At 44.4% G+C, this 21,529-nt stretch overlaps 1 protein-coding gene across 16 annotated transcripts in view; it reads left to right on the forward strand.

The window, feature by feature from the left end:
- BEND7 (BEN domain containing 7) overlaps positions 1–10,075 on the forward strand; it is an 81,318-nt gene extending 71,243 nt beyond the window's left edge. For 7 of the 16 annotated variants that reach the window (XM_038530088.1, XM_038530077.1, XM_038530086.1 and 4 more), the window contains 2 exons: positions 4,079–4,132; positions 7,852–10,075. In XM_038530088.1, coding sequence (XP_038386016.1) covers positions 4,079–4,132; positions 7,852–7,913 — 116 coding nt within the window. In that variant the 3' untranslated portion in view covers positions 7,914–10,075. Of the gene's footprint in view, positions 1–4,078; positions 4,133–5,821; positions 5,927–5,977 lie in introns of those variants that run through there. The other 9 variants (XM_038530087.1, XM_038530074.1, XM_038530084.1 and 6 more) reach the window with 7 other exon arrangements.
- Positions 10,076–21,529: the final 11,454 nt, after the last annotated feature.

Here is a 21,529-nt window from a genome sequence, read left to right on the forward strand (position 1 = left end):
GAATCACTTCAAAGCCAACTAGATCTTCGCATTTACTCAGTTGAATTGTGTTTCCAACACTGAAAGCAGGTTGCATGACTAAAATAGGAAATTTGGTTTAAGTTGTGTCTCTTCGTTGTAAGGTAGTGTGGAAACATCTTCAGTGTATGGTTTCCATACCATTCATTTTTTAACGAGGAAGATGGGAAATCCATTTGTAAGCTGGTTGGAAAAGTTGATCTTCATATAAATTTATGTTTGATAAATAAAAGATAAATTTTATTTTCTCATACCATATCTTTTATACATAAGCACACGTCTTTTTTTTTCCCTAGTGCCAGATGCTGAGACCAATTACTATGAGTTCTGGTCTCCAATCCCTTCCCTGCTTCCCCCCAAAGAACACACATGCACACAGTGGGGACTTCCCTCCACATTACTGGTTGGATTTCCCGCAGACTGGCCAGTGAACCCCTTCTTAACCTCTCAGCATTTGTGTAATTCATTTGACACACCTGGTTCACACCCACCTGCCCACTTCTGCAGTGTGGGATCCAAACTGTAGGCCACTCCCTTACCCTTCCCCTCCTGTGGGAGCCTCTCACGAGCTCAGGATGTTGGCTGCCTGGTTCCAGAGTCATCATCATATTTGATTTAGGGTGTTTTCACATCTAACCACTGGGCTTAGATGGTCCACCTAGATATTTGTGATTGGCGCCTTGGGCACTTCTCTGCCTTCCTGGCAGGTTCGTTCCTGCATCTGAAAGGGGGAAGATGGCTTGAGGACAAAACTAGCCCTGACCTGCAAACCAAACTAGACCAAAGGACAGCGCATCAGCGGTGACCTGCCAGAAAGGTTTTATCTTCCAGTTTTGTCAAATGCTCTTTTCGCCGCATTCTCCTTAAGCAGCACCAAAGTGGGACCCTAGCAGATAGACATTAGAGCCACTTGCCTTTCCTTCCTGAGGCTGATAGGAACTGAGTGGCCTGGGTCAATAACGTTGCTCCCACTCACGTTTTTTCATCTTGAGTATTCCCAGTCCAGACAATAATACGAACAGTGTCTCGTAGACATTCTATAACTTCAACCTTATTTATCATATTTGGTGCAATTCCTGGAATTAGGTACAGACCCCACTGTGCAAGCCAGTCAGCTCGCTGCTTATGGAAGCCCACCCTGCCTCTAGGAAAGAGAAGTGCCCCACACAGATCTGAAAGGTAGTTATGCGAATCCACATAGAAATTCATCTGGGGACTCTCGTCACATGTAATAATTTTCTCCTATAACTGGAATGATTCCTTTGCTAGTGTGGATTTTTAATCATTTTCATTAGGCTATTTCCTCAGAGCTGAAACCACAGTTTTTTATTTGTGGGAGATCCAAGAGCAAAGCTGTCACTGCTATTAAATTTTTATTGGACTTGCTCAATCTTTTCTAAATTTCACAACTTGACTGTCACCTGAGGAGAAGGACTAGGAGCTCGTTGTTACAGATAGATGTTATAATTAAATTTAAGGAGCACAGCCGTGTTCTTCACCTGTGACACTTGGTCCTGCTCCTGCAGCCAGCACACACGAATTTGCATGCAATAATTTGTATATTTTTCAGATGTGAACATTTTGTTTTTACTATAGCACAGGATTGTATAGGCCTGGTTTTTAAAAGTGAGAATGGCTAAATTAAAAAGGGAAGGGTTTTGTTATATAACTAAAGAGAAAGTATATATGTAGGGAAAGTGACTGAAGTATACAATGAACTAGAAGATTTTAAAAATTAGCTCACAGTGATACCATGCGAAATACATCTGGACTATTCATAGCAAAGAGATTAAGAGCCCAGGTTTGCACCTGACTCACAGCCTTTACAGTGTCACTTACTAGCTACATTCCCTTAATCTTTTTTTTTTTTAAGTTTTGTTATTATTATTATCTAGCAATCTCTACACCCAGCATGGGGCTCGAACCCACAACCCCAAGATCAAGAGCCATACACTCTTCCTGAGCCAGCCAGGCACCCCATATTCCCTCAGTCTCTTAACCTCTGTCTTGGTGGTTTCATTTGTTAAAATGAGCAGAATAATAGCCCTACCTTGTAGGGTTTTCTAAGAGTTAGATGATGTATGTAAAGTGCTCAGTAAATGGTAAACAGTTAATAAATGGTGGTGGCTTTCAATACTAATAATGTTGAAAATTTAAAAAAAAATTTTTTTAAATCCTAGACAATGAAAGGACTACCACGTAATTCATCACCCTCCTCAAATTCACTCAGACCATTTAGAAGAAAATAGTGTCTTCTCTCATAAAAATAACATTTGTTCATTAGTTGAAGATTTTTATTTATTTGAGAGAGAGCAAGCACGAGCTGGGAGGGAGGAGCAGAGAGTGAGAGAGAAGCAGACTCCCCGCTGGGCAGGGTGCCTGCTGCAGAACTTGATCCCAGGACCCTGAGATCACGACCTGAGCAGAAGGCAGACACTTCACCAAATGAGCCACCCACGCGCCCCCCCCCCATTATTTTCTAAGTATATAGAATAATTTTTAAAACCCAAAGAACAAGGACACCTGGGTGGCTCAGTGGTTGAGCGTCCACCTTTGGCCCAGGGCATGATCCTCGGGTCCTGGGATCCAGTCCTACATCAGGCTCCCTGCGGGGAGCCTGCTTCTCCCTCTGCCTGTGTGTCTGCTTCTCTCTGTGTCTCTCACGAATAAATAAAATCTTAAAAAAAAAAAAAAAAAAAAAAAACCCAAAGAACAAAAGTTTAAATGCCTACAAGCCTTTCATCCGGAGAGGAACACTTCGCATTTTAGTATGTCCTGTATTTTGTCTATAAGCCTATGTTAACATTTTTAATCTTACCATTTTTCCTATCACTTGAATCAAATGTTTCGTTATTAAATATTCACCTATAACATCATTTTAGAGAAGAGGAGCAGAAACTCTTCTCTGCCCCAAACTGGTCTTAACTACCGTGTCTCCTCTCAGCGTTTTCTCTCTGGTGGATTCAGCAGGTCAGTAGACAATGGGTCTTTCACCAGCGCCAGTGTGTAGCGATCTGAGGACAAGGTGTTAGGGGATGAGCCAGAGTGAAAGTCTTTGAATGTTTCTAGCCGTATTGGCCCCCGATTGTGTTGAAAGCCTCAGCAATAAACACAGGAGTGCAGCATTACTTTTGCTTCCCACCGGCTCAGCATTACAACGTGATGATGGCACGTGGCAGCCCCCGTGGGACCAGCCCCACGCACCCTGATGCAGGCAGCAGGAGGGTGGCTGGGAGAGGGAACTAGCCCCGGGGCCCAGGGAGCAACGGGCGAAATTATCCAAGTGGCCGTGATGAAACGTGGTGACCTGTTCCCAGCATGCTGGGGAGAGTGGCAAGCCCATCAGTTATCGGGAGACATGCGAGCACTTTCTTTTTTTGTATTTAATGGAGGGTTTTCTGTGACTGAAGGACCTACCTTTGCAAAACCCTTAAGGAGATTAAAACATATCAGGCAAAAAAAAAATAAAATAAAATAAAACATATCAGGCGTGAGCAAAGGTTTGCACTTTGAAACAGAGACGTGACGAATCTTTTGAAGATACACTTACTCCTTCTGATTTCCTTTATGACTGAATTGATGCCGATTTCAGACAGGCAGCTCTAGGATCTGAATTTCAGTCATCTCCAAAGAAAGGCTGGTTCTTGGGATTTCCTAAGCCTCCCCCACGGGGACGGTTCTGGGGAGGACAAGGGAAAATTCTACCACAGGGATTCACTGACGTCTGTCCTTCGATGATCATATTCAAACAATACCCCCCAGATTCTTGATGGATATTTAAGCCTATGCAAACAAGGGAAAATGAACTAAGATCATCAACGATTGATAGAATAAGGTTCATAAGAGACTTCCAAAAAACTTAATGCAGGAAAAAAGATTTTATATCATTATCTTAAAAAAATACTTTAACTAATGGTACTAAAATCTGTACCGTGAACCAACGAGGAAGAAAGTTGAGACTATTATGCATTACTGGAGTTTTTAAATTGCATTACTGTATTCAGGGAAATGAATGTGCTCCCTGAAACTAATGAGATTTGTGTTTTATGTTTGTAACCAGCAGAGGTAGCTGACGGTGATGAAAGACTGGACAGCATTTCTCTACCACCAACAGGTAAAACACATTTACCTTTTCATCACCCGCTGGAAAATACAGCGCATGAAAATATTTGCATTGAAAATGTTTGAAACGTCAGAGACGCAGACACTTGAGCAAATGGCTTCTGGCCCAGACCCTTGTAATCAGAGGTTCTCAGGGCCCTGTGTTCAGAGATATTTTTACATGGAGTATGAAAAGCTCCATTTTTCTCACATGGTCTCATATCCTCAAGAACCTCAGAGCAACAAGTCCTAAGAACTTAGTGTCACAACATCATGCTTCCCAAAACCCGTAGACCTTAAAAGTACTTTAACATGAAATGCTATTTCTTCCTAGAAAAAGGACCACCAGGTTTTTGATAAAATTGACATACATTCTGTCCTCATCCATCTCTCCCGAAAGGGTTTTGAGAGGCAGGAGGTCACTGCTCCTCCTTTAACAGGCACCCAGTGAAAACGGAGTGATAGAGTAAGCCTGTCCCTCTAGCCTGGGTGCACATTCCCCGTCCTAGAAACAGATCAGCTGAGTAGAGCGTTTCACTGCAACATCTGCTGCAGTGCGAAGCCACAGACCACCATCCGACTTCGTAGTATTTGACTCTGACCTTGGCCTCCTGCCTCTGTGTCGTTTCCTACCCGAGAGCCCCAGGGACAGGGTCCGATCCCTGAGCCATGTGATGATCAGGACTCTTTAACGACCACCCTCAAAAGACTACCTGGAGACTTCTCTGCCCACAAACCTCAGACACCTCCCCCGCAAAAAAAACCTCTAAGTGAAAAAAGCTCAACTCCAGATGTAGGGATGATAAGTTTTTCCATAAAATCTCGCAAATAGGGCAGCCCGGGTGGCTCAGTGGTTTAGCACCGCTTTCAGCCCAGGGCGTGATCCTGGAAACCTGGTATCAAGTCCCACGTCGGGCTCGTTGCATGGAGCCTGCTTCTCCCTCTGCCTGTGTGTCTGCCTCCCTCTCTCTGTCTCGTTTCTCATGAATAAATAAATAAAATCTTTAAAAAAAAAAAAAAAACCCTGGCAAATAGAAGAGGAGGAGCTAATCTTTGTAGGAGCTCCTCCAGGTCAGGTGTTCACTGGTAGCGCCTGTCCGGGGATGGCAAGGAAAGCAGAGTTTGCAGGTGTAGGATAGACGCAGGTCAGGACCGCAAGAAAGCTCACCCATGTAAGTGATGCACGGGCTTTCCCGGTCACCACGTAGCTAGGCAACAGATCGATGGTCAAATAAATGAACTGAGGCGCATAGCGTGAAAACAGCCCGCTTACATCAAGTTCTTCCTGCATACAGCCATTATAGGAGAGGGAGTTCTCTGCTTGTTTGGCTATGTTTCCACATTTATGAATTAAGATAATTGAAATGCATGATCTCTACTGTTCCTTCCCATCTTGTCCTTGTCCATCATGACGACTCCTATTAGCCTTGTTCTTATCACACCTGGCCCACTCCCAGTAGACGCATGAAATATTACTACCAGTAATGAAATGGCGCATTTCAGGAGGCAGTTTGGAAGAATCCCAGCTGTTTGGTTGTGCCTTCCAGCTTTCTTCCCCACCTATGCTGCCCTGAGGTCCATGAGCTGCCCCCTTCCTCACGGTCATCCACACACTTTGGGCTTCATAATTATTAGCAGTACTGCTATCCTTATTTGAAAACCATTCCCCTTGAAATGATACCTTTGCATTTTCCGTCTGAAGATGGAGGCAGAGAGATGCTTCAGATGAGGGAGTTGAACACAGGCTGATAGAACCATCTCGTGGAACTAAAGAATTTCAAGGAATCTGAGAAAAGAAGAAACGTTAGAGATCATCTAGTCCCTTCCCTTCTTTTTATCCAGTCCTTTTATTTTACAGGTAAAAAAGCCTGAGGCCCAGAAACACTAAATGACTTTCTCAAGGTCTCACAGCTGGTTGGTGGCCCGGCCCGAGCCCCGGCCTCTCGACTTCCAGCCATTATACCGCATAGCTTTCTCACATCTAAGCCAAAGCCAGCTTTCCTCTGCATGTTTCTTAAAAGACCCTAAGAGTCGATGGATGTACTAATCCCTTTAGGATTCCATTCCACTGTGTGTCTTCACAATTAGAATGCCTGTCGTAAGTCTGCCTGAAGTCCTCTGCAGTTGAAACTCACTCATTGGGAGTCCTCAAACCTTGCCCAAGGCCGCAAGGTCCTGCCAGAGACAGTAGTGGTAGGCCACCCTGCAGGTGTCTTCACTAGACTACCCACACTTGATACAAATGACTAAAGAGCACGACCAATAATACTGTTGATCCTGTAGCAAAGGGGGAAAGAAGTTGGCAGATTGGTGCTTAAATTTATTTCACAGTGTTGAAATGAGATTGTCTTGGTGAGACTAGCGAGTCTCAATCGCCTCTAAAGTAAAATCTGGGGTCGGGGCGGCATCTGTGAAGACAGCACTACACCAACCCTCCCTCCCCGCGTGGGCCCCAGGACACTGCCCCAGAGGGGAAGTGTGCCTTTCCTGCACACCTCGCTTCACCCCTGCCTTTAAGACTCCCTCATCAGACCTTCCTTATCTCTTTTATCTCAGCTGGCAACCGTGTGGCTCCTTTTGAGAGATTAAGCAACACCTTTTATTACCGTTTGAAGGTCTTTATCCTTCTTCCAAATTCTGCTATGCCGGGAGGGGCAGGAAGAGGGTGTAAATCCTTTAAGTGTGTCCATGAACCAGAATCAACCAAGTCAGGGTTACAGGCAGGCAGCCCAAGGATATGTATGTGTCTCAGTCCACTACATGGAAGCAACCTTCTGCTTGTCTGGTTTTAACCACAACGTGTGCCGCTTTTATAGTGGAAGAACACATTTTCCTCATTTCTTTTCCCTCACCACCCTGTCAGTAAGCCATAAGCGTGCTGGAGCAGCTCCCAGGATTCAGCACTGTCAGGTTTTGTGAACAAACGCCCACCCTCGGGGAGCCCCGGTCCCGTGTGAGGCGGCTGCGGGTGCAGACAACGCACTGTGATAACCCCGAGAAACCACCCAGGACTGGGGAACACTCTGTGCCAGGTAGAAAAAAAAAAAAAAAAAAAAAAAGGACAGAGAAAGTAAAATCAAAACAGTGCTTTCTAAAATTTAGAAAGGAGGTAGCACAGAGCTCACCGGGGCCTAGCCATTTTTGTCATACATCAGCAATCTTTTACATACTTCTAAACAATTAACAAAAGTAAAGGAAGAAACTATAAATTAATGTTACCACTCAGAGACAACTATTATTGAATATTCCCCCCTCCCGATTTTTCTATTTATTTTATTTACTTACACAGTGAAGGTCAAATACATAATATTTTGTTTCCTAAGGGGTTTTTTTTCTTTTTCTTTTTTTTGACCTAACCAGCATTTTCCACTTTCCACAAGTCTTCATACACATTATTTTAATAGCTGCATCATGTTCTCTTTTACAGGTAAACCGTATTTTATTTAGCCATATTCTATTCCTGGACAATATGTGGACCTAACTCCAATAGTAACACACAGTCATGGACTTTCCTGTAAAAATAATCATTACAGATTTCCAGTGGCCAAAATTGCTCACTCAGCACAACTAAAGCCTTGGCCAAAAAATTAGTGATTTAAATGCGAAACAGATACTTCATCAGCGAGGTTCTCCACCGACCCAGCATACTTGGCTTCTAACCCCGTCCCAGAAAAGTGTGCAGTTCTCTTCTAGAGAAGTGGCCCCCTCTTCATTGTCTTGTCTCTGTTGTAGGTAATATATTTGACACCAGGAGAGGAAACACGGAAGACACAGAGCCAGATTTCACTGCCTAGACTCCCCTTGTAGTGACATTGTTCATTAGTACATGTAACTCTGCCGTTTGAATTCCCTCAGAGATCCACGTAGCGTTTCAGGTTACTGCAAAGTGTGGGTGTTCTGTGAAGCTTTCCTGTCATATCTGAATAGTTTTCATAGACTTTGTCACATGTGATCATCAAGCCTCCAGTTTGAGGTCTTTAGAAATCGTTTTTAGAGTTGACTCATTCATTACCTTCTAAAAGTCCAGCGTATGACCATTGCGTTCATTGTTCATTAAAAAGCAGTTCTTTTTTTCTTCATAAGCTCAATGTGAACATTACAGAGATTAGAAGCATTTTTATTTTAATGTGCACTGCTTAGATGCTGTATAAAGGAGGATAGCTCTTTCCAGCGCTGAGGGAGCAGTTGGGAAGGCCAGCATTAATTAGGCCTTCAGCAGCTTAGAAGACGAAAAAGTTGTTGTGGGAGACAGGATAGCTCTGACCTATTAGACGAAATCATTTGTGACATCAGTTCCTCCAAAGATAGCCATTTGTAACTGAATAAGTGCGAAGGATCTACGAATTCTTGAGAAAGAAAAACTTTTCACAAAGATTGTGTCAACCCAGTGACAAAATAACTAATTAAAAAGTGAGAAACTCAAAGTAACCGGTGACCCATATGATACCTAACAACTGTTTCCACAGATGGTTTTAAACTGTGGGGTCCAGGGTTTTGGCATGGTGTGGCAACCAGCCACAAACGTACATAATATTATATACTTTATTTGGTTCCTAGTACACTCGCCCTCCACTTCCTATGAAACCGACATATGAAAATATGGGATTATACTAAAGAGATAGCTTGCCATGTGGGTATTGTTTTACAGAAATCTTTACCTCCAGATTCCCTTCTCCAAAAAGATGGTGAACTTAAAAATACCATTTTACTTAGAAACATTGCACGTAGCCCTCATTCACTGTAGAAAGCAAATTACCATGAAATCTCGGGCACTTGACCCAAAGCCAAAAATTGGCTGGAAAGAAATTGGGACCGTAGAAATACCAAACCAGAGGGGGAAAATATTGTTGTGCTGACCATTACACACCCTTCCCTAGCACTTGCTTTAACTAAGTCATGGAGGATTAGAGCTCAAAGTTCTTGTAGAGGCACCCTGTCCAAGGTACCTGTGCCATCTCGCACTGAACGGCTCAGCCTGAGCTGGGAGGGGAGCTCCGGGGCAATCCTGTGTTCCACTGAAGACCAGCTCATCAACCGAAGACAGTACATAGGCATCCCTGAAATGTGACAAAGCCGGTTCTAGGTGTGGCTTGTGGAATCAATCTAACTGCTAGACAGCTACATCTCATATCTGTGCATCTTTTATTTGTCTTATTTCTGAAGCTACAAGGAAGGTTCAGAGAAAGTGTTCCCATCACATCCTATAGTTACTGGCCTTTTACATTTTTAGGCCAGTTAGTAATCCCTTCCCTGAAACTGGTCCCATTGGTCATCATCCGGTGGCCTGATGAAGTCCTACAAACCAGGGCTTTTGTTGTTCTGCAACGTATGTTTTAAAATTTGTCTTCTGCCCCTCAGAAGGAAATATTTCTCAAGGGAAGGGAAAAGATTAATTAGTGACCTTTCAACTCTATTACAGTAAGATGGGTATGTTGCTACTAAAAGGTAGAAATATTTACCTTACAACTGCGGGATCTGTTAAATATGCATCACGAACCTTCGAAAGCACTTCCTTCCAAGACTGGGTGACAGCTTGGATTTTTCAATACTTGAGGAAGGGTGGGGATTGCTCAACTCACGAGTACGTGCAATGCATCCACAAATTGGAAATACATATCACAGAACTGCAACAGTGAAATCATATTTTGTACATTAAAATTGTATTTGTGTTTACTTACTGTGACTACTGTTCAGACTTTATTCAGAAATCCTTTTTATAGGCTTTCTTAGTAAAAAAAAAAAAAGTATTCCATATCTATGGATAATGTCTCAATCTTCTGTATATATGTTTTATTAATATGTAAATATTTAGATTTTTTAAAATGACTATGTTCTTTAAAACACTTTCAACACAAGGCTAGTTGTGAAATGGTGTATAACATTGTGTTGTGCTATCAATTCCCAAGATGCTCTTTATGTCCGTTCCAGAAGAACACAATAAATTACTTTAATTGAACGTGCCTGTTCTGTGCCTGTGTGCCAGTCCTCCCGTGTTTATGAAGAGGAGTCAGTGCTAATCATTAATTAAAAGGTATTTATTAATACTCGGGTGATCTTACACAGAAAGCCCTATCTCCTTAGGAAGCTAATTTTAAAAAATAAACAAACTAGATTGCCACCCGAAAGAGCGTCTTCAAATACAAGTAGGCTCTGCATGGCAGTCAGACGAATGGCAGGAGCCGGTCCCACTGTAACACTTGAGCATTAAGTACTGATAGGCTTGAAGCCTAATTTTAAATGAATTAGGTAGCTTTATAATCTTCACTTAAAAGGTTAAGCCCTGCTTCTATGGAAACAACACATCAGAAGGACAAATCAATCTTCTTTAATGCAAAGTGGCTGGTAAGACATAATTGCTTTATTCTCCTCTCTGAACGTAGGAGGGCGCCACTCCTCACTGGGCCCCGCCCCCTCCCCCCTCCCCGGCCCTCCCAACCCCCCAGCCCCCCCAGCCTGGAGTACCCCCAGGCCGGTCTGTCCATTCTCTCCTGGCCTCTTCGAGGTCTGATTGTGGGTCCTCGCTTCACAGGGCCCTGAGCTACTCTGCAGCTGCCAGCAGCGGTGGGCGTGAGGTGGTGGGTGGGGAGCAGCTGCCACAGAAGCCAGCAGCTGGATTGCTGGTGCGAAAGTGCAGGGTGAGGTGCTTGCAAAAATAAGAACACCCAGCTGGAGCCCCTCGCGTACCCGCACCTCCTGGAAGCCTGACACCAGCCTGCCCCAACTGCCACAATGCCCCTAGAGCTTCATGCAGCTCTTGGGCCATGGAACTATCTGGAAGGGGGCCCACATCATGTTATTTGGCCCAAGACCCTAGGATGCCCTCCCCCCTGCACGTTTACGAGTCACTGGCCTAAAGCAGGAAGTCCTGTTGAGAAGCTGTTGGAGGGGGGCACTTGGATGTCTCAGTGGTTGAGCATCTGCCTTTGGCTCAGGTCGTGATCCCGGAGTCCCACATTGGGCTTCTTGTAGGGAGCCTGCCTCTCTCTCTCTGCCTCTCTCTGCGTCTCTCGTAAATAAATAAAATCTTTAAAAAAATAAAATTAAGCTGTTGGAGGGACGCCTGGGTGGCTCAGTGGCTGAGTACCTGCATTAGGCTCAGGGTGTAGTCCTGGGGTCCTGGAATCGAGGCCCGTATCAGGCCCTCCACAGGGAGCCTGCTTCTCCCTCTGCCTGTGTCTTTGCCTCTGTCTCTCCTGAATAAATAAATAAAATCTTTAAAAAAAAAAAAAAAGAAAAAGAAAAAAAAGCTGTTGGAATAGCGAGAGATACATCGAGCTGCCTTGAGCACACAACCCCATGTGCTCAAGTATAAGAAAGAGAAGGAGCGGGACTCCGTGTCTCCCTAGCTGGGGGCGAGAGGGAAGAGCAGCCCTAGGAAGGAGACTGGCTCTGGCGGGGGAACCTCCTTGCCATTATGCTCCCTGGGGAGGAGCCATTGGGAAAAGAATGATGGACAGGTTCAGGTGCTGATGTTACCCCATTCATTCATCCATTCATTCAACACACGTGTGCTGAACACTTGGGCGTGCCCGGTGCTGCTCTAGCGGCCAGTAGAGCAGTGAGCCAAAGTCCCCCTGCGTGGCATGGGGCCCACCCAGCCCATCAGTCACAAAGTGTGAGGAAACACCAGCACGTAAGACACTGTGTGTTCCTGAGCTGGAGAAGAGGTGAGCTCTGCCCCCAGACTGGAGGCGACCAAGTCCTGAAGCACCATTCATGCAGCACAATTCAAGTCTCCACGAAAACTCAGCAGAGAGCGAGCCCTCACCGGTGGCTCACAAGCAGCCACCAGTCCCCATCGGGTCACGGGCTGAGTCCCTTCTTGTCACCCACCACCCTCTGACACTGTCTTGCCAAACGACGTGGTGGGTTTACTGTCTACTTTGCACTGGCATCTAAGCCTCATGAGGTCAGGGACCTTCTCAGTAAGCCTTTAGGGTTCCAGGCCCTGGTGAAGACATTTTCAGAATATCCTCTCCCTGAGACAGAGTGGACAGTGACAGATGAGGGGTCGGTACCGCATTCTCCTTCCTTCTGTCCCATAGTCTTAGATCATGTGCCCTTCCTTTTGTCCCTGCATGGACACTCTTCATCAACAAGGGAGAAATTGTGTCAGTAGATCCACATGAGACGTGCTGGGTGTGGCCCATGAGAATTTGGTAACTCAGATGATTCAGAGCAACACTTTGAATTTACACAAATCAACTCCATCTGTACTTTGTAACCTCAACAGTATACAACTGATCATCCTCCTAAAATATATATATGTATATGCATATATATAAAAGATACGTTTCATATACATATACAAATGTATATGTATCTCTATACAAATATATATGTGTTTTTATTTCTATTATCAGTGAAATTAAAAGAATATGAAGGAGCCATTTTGAAAAAAAGCCAAAGAACAGTCTGAAAATGAAGCCCAGGTGGGATAATCTGCAGGATGCTGTGCTTTACACATACAGATAGTCCAAAGAGACTTGATACTTAAGGGCCTTTTAATTGCGTGGGGTTGGGGTGGGTTTTTTGTCATTTTTATCTGTTAATGCTGAGAAATTGAGGGACATTTTAAACCTAAAGTTATAAAACTAAGCTACTTTAGATAATTCCTTTAAAATACTTTCCAAAAATGAAGCTGATGTGAGCATGTGAAATGGAGGAGCTGGTCAGCAACTGGCTCTCTTGACTTCTAGTTGTTCATACTCTCCACCACGCTGCCATCACAGATTCAAAAAGTGGAGGGCCCTTGATGTGAATATGGAGTGAAAATCAATTTTACCAAAGGAAATTGAGCGTCCTAAATTGGTTCAATGAAGTGGTAGGCCAATTGCATATTCTGGTAGAAAAACTTTCTGCTCGACTCTAGCAACGGGGAGAAAAAGAATACATTATAATAGATGGCACTTACTCTATATATTACAGAATTAAGGATCCTCCAAAAGTGATGTATTTCTAACCACTGGAAATATGAAGCGACTCAGTTAACAGTCCCCGTGCTAACCCCATGCCCCCTTGTGTGTAACACCGCATGGTCAGGGGAAATAGTTCACAGTGTGAAGCAATGCCACCTCCTTCTGCTCCTCTTCCCGATTCTCCCTGTGACACAGACCTACAGCTGTGGGCAGCCTTGACTCCCATCATGAAGACTTTGCTTCTCTGGTTTGTGCTACGCGCTGTTCAAGTACATCTGCCCTACTCACTCCATCATGTCGGGGCTCCTTGGGAGCAATAACCACAGCTCACCTTTCCCTTACTTAATGTTCATAGGACTGGCTCACCAGTCATGGTGGAGGGGGCGTATTTCAACATCGGGCTGACTTCTGGACACCGGCTCCTGCCCATATTAAGCAATAGGAGCCCAAATGCACCTTGATCGTGCCTAAGCTAGCATTAGAACATATAACTTTAGAAGACTGAACAAACTCTCAACGACCAAGAAACGACTTCTGATTGGAAAGCACCCAGTGGCTTTGGAGGTGGGGAGGAGGAGGTGGTGTAAGTTGACAAAATTAGTCTGAATTCATTGGGCAGATTGAATGCAGGAGAAGAGCCAAGAAATGCTTTAGAAACTGTGAGTGAGACTTACTCTTCTCCCCTCATACCCTCATTTAAACATATTATAAAACTACAGAAATCGAAGCTGTGGTTTGGGTATAAGAATAGATCAATAAAATAGACTGAGAATTTAAGGAAAACCTTGTCTATATAGGTTGTCTATATAGACATATAGACATAAAGGTATTGCCATAACAAGAGACCTAAATATAAAGTGGTTCAAATGGATACAGATTTTTTTTTTCCTTCTAACTCCTAATAGCCCGGGTATGAATGGGTGGTCCATATAGTGTTGGTAGGTAGCTCTGTTCCATGAGGTCATCCAGAAACCTAGTCATAGCTTATTGTTCTGCGACCCCCAGGAGGATGTCCACATCCATGTGGCCAAAGCTGTCTCACAAGCCTAAGTCTACATTTGAGCCTCTGGGAAGGTAGGAAAAATTTAGTGGAGGGAACAATATCCTTATGAAAACATGATCTTGGGCAGCCTGGGTGGCTCAGCGGTTTAGTGCCACCTTTGGCCCAGGGCCTGATCCTGGAGTCCAGGGATCGAGTCCCACGTCGGGCTCCCTGCATGGAGCCTGCTTCTCCCTCTGCCTGTGTCTCTGCCTCTCTCTCTCTCTCTCTCCTCTCTATGTGTATTCTCATGAATAAATAAATAAAATCTTAAAAAAAAAGAAAAGAAAAGAAAACATGATCTTGGGGTTGCATATATCACTTCTGCTACAGCAAAGGAGGGGCTGGGAAATATATCTCCAGCTGCATGGCTATGTGCCTAGCTAAAATTTGTATTCTTTTACTACCAGGGGTGGGAGAATGGATACTGGGGACAACTCGTCAGTCCGGCAAGTGCCATTTTAATTGCCAGGAAAGGAAAAATGATTCGGGAAACAGCACTGAGGACAACTGGCTAGCCATTTGTAAGAACAAAATTCACTCAAAATGGATCACAGACCTAAATGTAAAAGTGTTAACTATAAAACTCGTAGAAGGAAACAGAGAGGTAGATCTTCACACTCTTGGGTCAGGCGATGGTTTCCTAGATAAGGACGCCAAAAGCACAAGTGACAGAAGAAAGAGAGATAAACGGGACATCCTAGAAATGAAACACTTTCGTGCTTCAAAGAAAGTCAAAAGACAACTCACAGAAGGGATGAACAGATTTGCAAAGCGTCTATCTGATAAAGAATTTGTATCTAGGCTATATAAAGAACTTTTACAACTCAAAAATAAAAAGATAACCCAATTTAAAAATGGGCAAGAGATTCCAACAGACTTTTTCTTCAAAGATATATAAATGGCCAATAAGCTGATAAGCATATGAAAAGATGCTCAACACCACAGTCATTAGGGAAATGCAAATCAAAACCACGAGATACCGCTTCACACCCACAAAGGCTGGAATCAAATGACAACAGAGTCGCCTAGGAATGTGGAGAAATTGGAACCTTACACGTTGCTGGTGGAAATGTAAAATGGTGCAGGCTCTTTGGAAAACAGATTGGCAGCTCCTGAACAAGTTAAACGTAGACTTACCATAAGACCTAACAGTTACACTCCTAGGAATAGACCCAAGAGAACCAAAAACGTGTACATGAAGACTTATCCATGAACATTCAGTACATAGTATGTGACTTTTATGGATGTGAATTCTATCCCAATTGAGAAGTCATGAAAACTACAAATAAAGTTAGACCCTCCTACCTTACTCTATATGTGCTAGTTGATTCCAGGTATTTCAAGGATTTAAGCAAAACAAATAAAAACACTAGGAAATTTTAAATTCATATTTACAGAAGCTTGAGGAAAGAATTTTCCAAACATGAAGAAATTATCAAGTAAAAATGAATTAACAAATTTTACATACTTTCAAAATTTTACCAAAAAAATTTAAGATTTTTTTTTTTAAGATTTTATTCATCCATTTGAGAAAGAAAAAGAGAGGGAGAGCACAAACACAGGGAGGGTCAGAGGAAAAGAGAAGCAAATTTCCCACTGAGCGCAGAGCCAGAGGAGATCACTACCCTAGTGAACATCAGGGGGGAACCCACTAAACCACCCAGGCGCCCCTTAAAGATTTTAAGTAATCTCTACACACAACATGGGGATCGAACTTACAACCCCAAGATCAAGAGTCTCATGCCCCACTGACTGAGCCAGTCCGGTGCCCCAAAATTTTATGAAATTTAATAGCAAATGACGAAATGAGAAAAATGTTTGCAGAATAAATGGTCTTTGAGAGTATACTTATTTAAAACAATAAAAAAATTATTAGTACAAGCCCAATTCATAAATCAAATGGCCAACAAATACTAAAGTGCTAAAATCCAACCAAGAAATACAAATTAAAATAGTAGTATGAAATATCTTGGTTATTCCTTCAACTGGCAGAAATTGAAAAGTAACACTAGTGTTTCTTGCAATGAAAGAAACTTAGCACTGATAGGCATGTCAATTAGTGTTTCTGGGGGCGGTTAGGCAATGTAAATCAAATTTGCTTTAAACCTTTGACCCAGCAATTCTAAAAATTCAGGAATTTTTCTGAAAGCAGTAAAGATTTACCCAAAGATCAAGCCACAAAGTCACAGGGTGTATATCACCCATAGTTAAAATAATAAAACCAACCAGCAAACAATGTACAATATCCAACAACACTTCAAATTCCAAAAGAAAGAAAAAAAAATTCCAATACCTCAAGATGGGATACTAGGCATCCATTTTTAGTGGCATACACAGAGATCCACAATCAATTAATTGAAAAGAAAAAGAAAAAAGAAAAAACAGGTCACAGAACAATAGATACTGCAGGATTTATTTTTTTTTAAATGCACAAAAATCATAGAAAATAGTCTCAGAAAACATACACCAAGCCGTTGATGACAGTTATCTCTGGACGGTGAGATTATAAGTACTTCAAAAGTTTCTTCCTGTTGTTTACCTAAATTAGTATTTCTGTAGAGGACATGCTGCTTTTGCAATGAGAAGGGCAATCAGGGCAGCCTGCTTCTTTCTCTGCCTGTGTCTCTCAGAAATAAATAAAATTTGTTTTAAAAAAAAGAAGGGCAACCAAAGATTTTTCCAGTAATGTAGAAAATTTCAGGACACGTGAGTGGCTCAGTGGTTGAGCACCTGCCTTCAGCTGAGGGCATGATCCTGGTCCAGAGATCGAGTCCTGCATCAGGCTCCCTGCAAGGAGCCTGTTTCTCCCCTCTCCCTCTGTCTATCTCTCTACCTCTCTTTGTGTGTTTATCATGAATGAATGAATGAATGTGTGAATGAATGAAAAAATAAAGTCTTAAAAAATAATAATAATAAAGAAAATTTAGGTGTGAAGAAACATTCGTGATATATTTACTGTTAGATAGTATGTTAGGCCTGATTGTACTTCTAATTTCCAAAACACATTTCTTTTCGTAAAGTTAGAACTCATGGTACTTGTGACTACACGCACAAACTGCAGCATGTCCAAAAACATACCAACAGCCACCTACGGCTTTAAAAAGATAAAGATGATGTTTTACTGCCAACCTAGTGCATTTTGTGAAAGAGATAGGTCTAGGAAGAAAGGGCTCAGTGGTCTGCATATCTGTGACTATGTAACACCTGCTGCTTGGATACTGTTAGAAATACCTGAAAATATCAGTGTAACCTCTTGTAATACAGACTTCTGAAATGTCACATTTCAGTGACACTGAAATGTCACATTTCAGCTCCAGTGAAAACACCACCTTGCTACTCCAATAATATGTACATTGCACCTACTTACAAGACTCCTTTTACTTTGAAAGGGCAAAAAAAAAAAAAAAAAAAACGTTACGCAGCCTAACAGGAAGAGGATATCCTCTCCATAGCTTGAAGGGAAACTGGAGATGATGCTTTATAAAAAATGTATTAGCTGCAAGACAAGCAGCAGCCCATCTGAGGTAGACGTGCATTTGACACATCGGTTCAAAAAACAATACCGTCCGTCAGGGCCTTTGGGATCTGCAGAGTGACTACCTCAGAAAAAGAAAACACAGACTGGGGTTGCTGCAGCAAATGAGGCCAAAAATCTAGACAGTTCGGGCCATGAGGGTCTGTTCGCTCACTGGCCTCTTACTCATCTGTGCAATGTTGCACCTACACTCGTCTGTGCAATGTTGTACACCTTCACTCGTCTGTGCAACGTTGCACACCTTCACTCGTCTGTGCAACGTTGCACACCTACAGATGTGTGGCTCACGTGTAGTGCAAATGCAGGAGATGGGACTGTGGTCCCCATTTAACGGGCGGGGACAAATGAGGTACTCTGTCTCAGCTCCCAGGACCGAGAGGACTGGCCTAAGTCAAGATGTGAAACCAAGGGTGTGCCTCGACTCCCCACATTCTGGTGAGAGAAGAACCCCGGTGAGATGGGCTTGTAGGAGGTGCCTTCCCAGGCCCTGCACACCTCAGTTTGCAGGAGAGCACTGAGCCGGCCCAGAGCCCTCTTCACGAGGCCTCCTGTGAGCCTCCACATCTTACCTGTCTTACCCATAGGAATGCAGTTCGTCTCCAGTGGGGGGTCTGGGGTCATGTCCCCAGTCGCATGCCCACAGCTGAGGAGGAGGAGTTGCAAAGAGCTGAAATCCCTTGTCGTCACACAGCTGGAACGTGACCAAGCGAGGATTCAGGCGCAGGCCTTCTCTGGAGGCCGGGCTTCTACCCCCTACGCTTTAGGATGCACTTCTGTGGCACCGTGTGGGAGCACCTGGGGGGCTCAGCGGTTGAGCATCTGCCTTCAGCTCAGGGTGCCATCCCAGGGTCCCGGGATCGAGTTCCGCATCGGGCTCCCTGCATGGAGCCTGCTTCTCCCTCTGCCTGTGTCTCTGCCTCTCTCTGGGTCTCTCATGAATGAACAAAAATAAAATCTTTTTTTAATAAAATCTTTTTTAAAAAAATAAAGTGTTCTGCTTGAAGCATTTTTGTTTGAAATATCCCCCACATACTGCTAGAAACAGACCGAGAAGTCACCAGTGTCACCTGGAACTTGGTGGAGCTGAAGAATCTCCCAGAGCTGACCCAGGAGCCTGGGGTGGGGCCCGGTGTGTTTTCACACCCTGTAGGTCCTCCTGACACACACTGAAGTTTGGGAGCCAGGGGCCCAGAACACTTGGGAGGTATAGCAGCCCCCCACCCCCCCGGAGCCGTGGAGGGGATCACCTGTAACTTGTGACCAGTGAGAACAAGGTGTGAATTCACTACCTTAATGGAATAGAGCAGATTCAAAGCTTTCCCTGTGATAGCATCCCTGCCCTTTACATCCTGACTGGAGAGAAGTGGGTGGCATTAGAGAAGCAACTGGAAATGCCATAATCTCCAGGGACCCCCACCCCATGGAGTCAGAGTGCTGTGGGGAAAAGTTGAAGCTCAGCCCCTCACATTTGGGCTGCTGGCACTGAAAACACCTGAAAACTCCAGAGGGCAGGGAACAGAGCAGAGGCCAACACCAAACTCACCTCCATGGGCCTCCCTTCCCTCCCTGTGCTTGGTTCCCCCAAGCACTCTGCCTTCCAGAATGACCTGATGCCACCAGCATCATGGGCCAGGACGTCCGGCAACACCAGCTTGAGAAGGTATCAAAACCACCAAGTCCCAAAAGACAGTAAGCAAACCAACAACTGTTGACTGTACATCTACTGTAGCTCCACCAGGAAAAGAGATGAAAAGAACCTATATGGGGGCGCCTGGGTGGCTCAGTTAATTAAGCATCTGCCTCCGGCTCAGGTCATGATCCCGGGGTCCTGGGATCAAGCCCCGCATCAGGCTCCCTGCTTTGCGGGGAGTCTGTTTCTCCCTCTGCCCATGCTTGTGTTCTCTCTCTCCCTCTAAAATAAATTAATAAAATCTTTTAAGAAATAATAAAAGTAAAAACCTATATACAGTCACCACTTTCAAAGTGTCAGTGAGGAGACAAAATGTAAACCCACCATGGTTATGGAGACAATACGAGCTCCCAACTGTAGAAACAGATTTCACAAGGCACCACACGGTCTTTGGCCAAAAGGAGGTTCCAATCCACAAAATTAGGAATTCCAAGGGTAGGGATGCTGTTCGAAATCTTTGTGAAGGAAGAGGGGCCCGAGCTGAGTCTCAGGGGGAAGAGAATGTGTGCAGGGCCAGAGGAGGGGTGGCAGTCATGCCAGCCAAGGGGCCAGCACCAGAAGGCTCCGGTGTGAAAAAAGGCAGCATTCGTGGAGCTCACAAATCTGTTTTGTGGGAGAACGCAAGTCTGGCAAACATTGGAAGTACATGTAGACACGTGGGGGAGGAAGCCTAGAGCCAAATCCTTGGAATCAACATCTCTGGTATAGGCCATGCTTTCCCAATGTGTGTGTTTCTCAGAACATTCTCGCTGTAGAATTTTAATAGATGTAAGGGGACCCAACGGGTTCTGGTGCCAATTCCAATGAGGTGCTTCAACAAGCAGTTCTCAGGACACCAGCTGCATGTCCTACAATTCATCAGTCCTGACACCATCTATCCGGACGTAACATCAGATTCCACAGAGCAAGAGCTCAGCCCTACGGACTGCTCCTTGCCCCTCCCCACTCACCCCCACTTCAGACGCCAGTCACAAACACAGGTCGTTCGTTCTCTGTCCTTCTGACGACCCGACTATAAATCAGAGGGTCCCATGACTCCCTCCTCACATTCGATTAATTTGCTTGAGTGGCTCACAGAACTCAGAATCATTTTACTTACGAGATGACCGATCTATTATATAAAAGGATCCATTTCAGGAACGGCCAGGTGTGGGGAAAGCATGCGGAGCTTCCCTGAGACTTTCAACCTGAAAGTTCTCTGAATTATCTCCTTTTGGGTTTTCACGGAGGCTTCATTGCACAGGTTTGACTGCTTAAATCACTGGCCACTGAACTCAATCACCAGCTCCTCTCCCTTCACCGAAAGTGGGGGTGGGGGAGGCACAGGACTGGTTCTCCTGCCAACCAGCCCTAACTTTAGGGTGAGGTTCACAAGTCACCTCCTTAACATCACAAACAACACCTTCACTGCTCTCATCATTTAAGAAATTCCAAGGGTTTGGGGAATTTTGCACCAGAAACAAAACCAAATAGGTATCTCTTATCATAAAGCACAGCATCGCCGGATCAAACGGTTTTGCAATTGCCTCGGCCTTACACATTTGCACAGTCTCACAGGAGGTATCTTACCTGCAGGACCTCTTGAATTCTGAATCTTTAAGAGAGAGTTGGAGGCAGCGTTTCCCAGGCTTACTTCCATATGGAACCCCTTTTTGGGGACAAGTACTCCACGTGAGAAACTCAGTTTGTAGATTCCTGGACATAGGCCTGTTCCTGCCGTGCTCTCCTTAGGAGCTTGTTTAAGAATACGGCCTCGGGGGCACCTGAGTGGCTCAGTCAGTAAAGAGGCCAAGTCTTGGTTTCAGCTCAGGTCAGGTCCTGATCTCAGGGTCCTGGGATTAAGCCCCGCATCAGGCTCTGCACTCAGCACAGTCTGCTTAAGTTTCTCTCTCCCTCTGTCCCTCCCCACCTGCTGCTCATGCGTACTCTCTCTCAAATAAATCTTTAAAAAAAAGAATTGGTCTCAGATGCCACCTGTGGAGGCCCTCTGATGCAGAATCACCGCCCCAGGTGAGTACAATGTACAATCAAGCTTGGGCAATCAAGCTTGGGCTTCCACTGTTGCAGCTGAATAAGGTGCCAGTGGTGATGGAGGGAGAGAGGTGGGGGGAAGGTGAAGGGATAAGGAACAAAACCCCATGTCTTGGATATGGAGGTGCTGAGGGGGAGGGGTCACCGAGGCGAGGAGGGGGTGCTGATGGGTATGTGGGGACACTGAGGGGGCA

This window comes from Canis lupus, chromosome 2 (assembly GCF_011100685.1).
Source record: "Canis lupus familiaris isolate Mischka breed German Shepherd chromosome 2, alternate assembly UU_Cfam_GSD_1.0, whole genome shotgun sequence".
Lineage (NCBI taxonomy): Eukaryota > Metazoa > Chordata > Mammalia > Carnivora > Canidae > Canis > Canis lupus.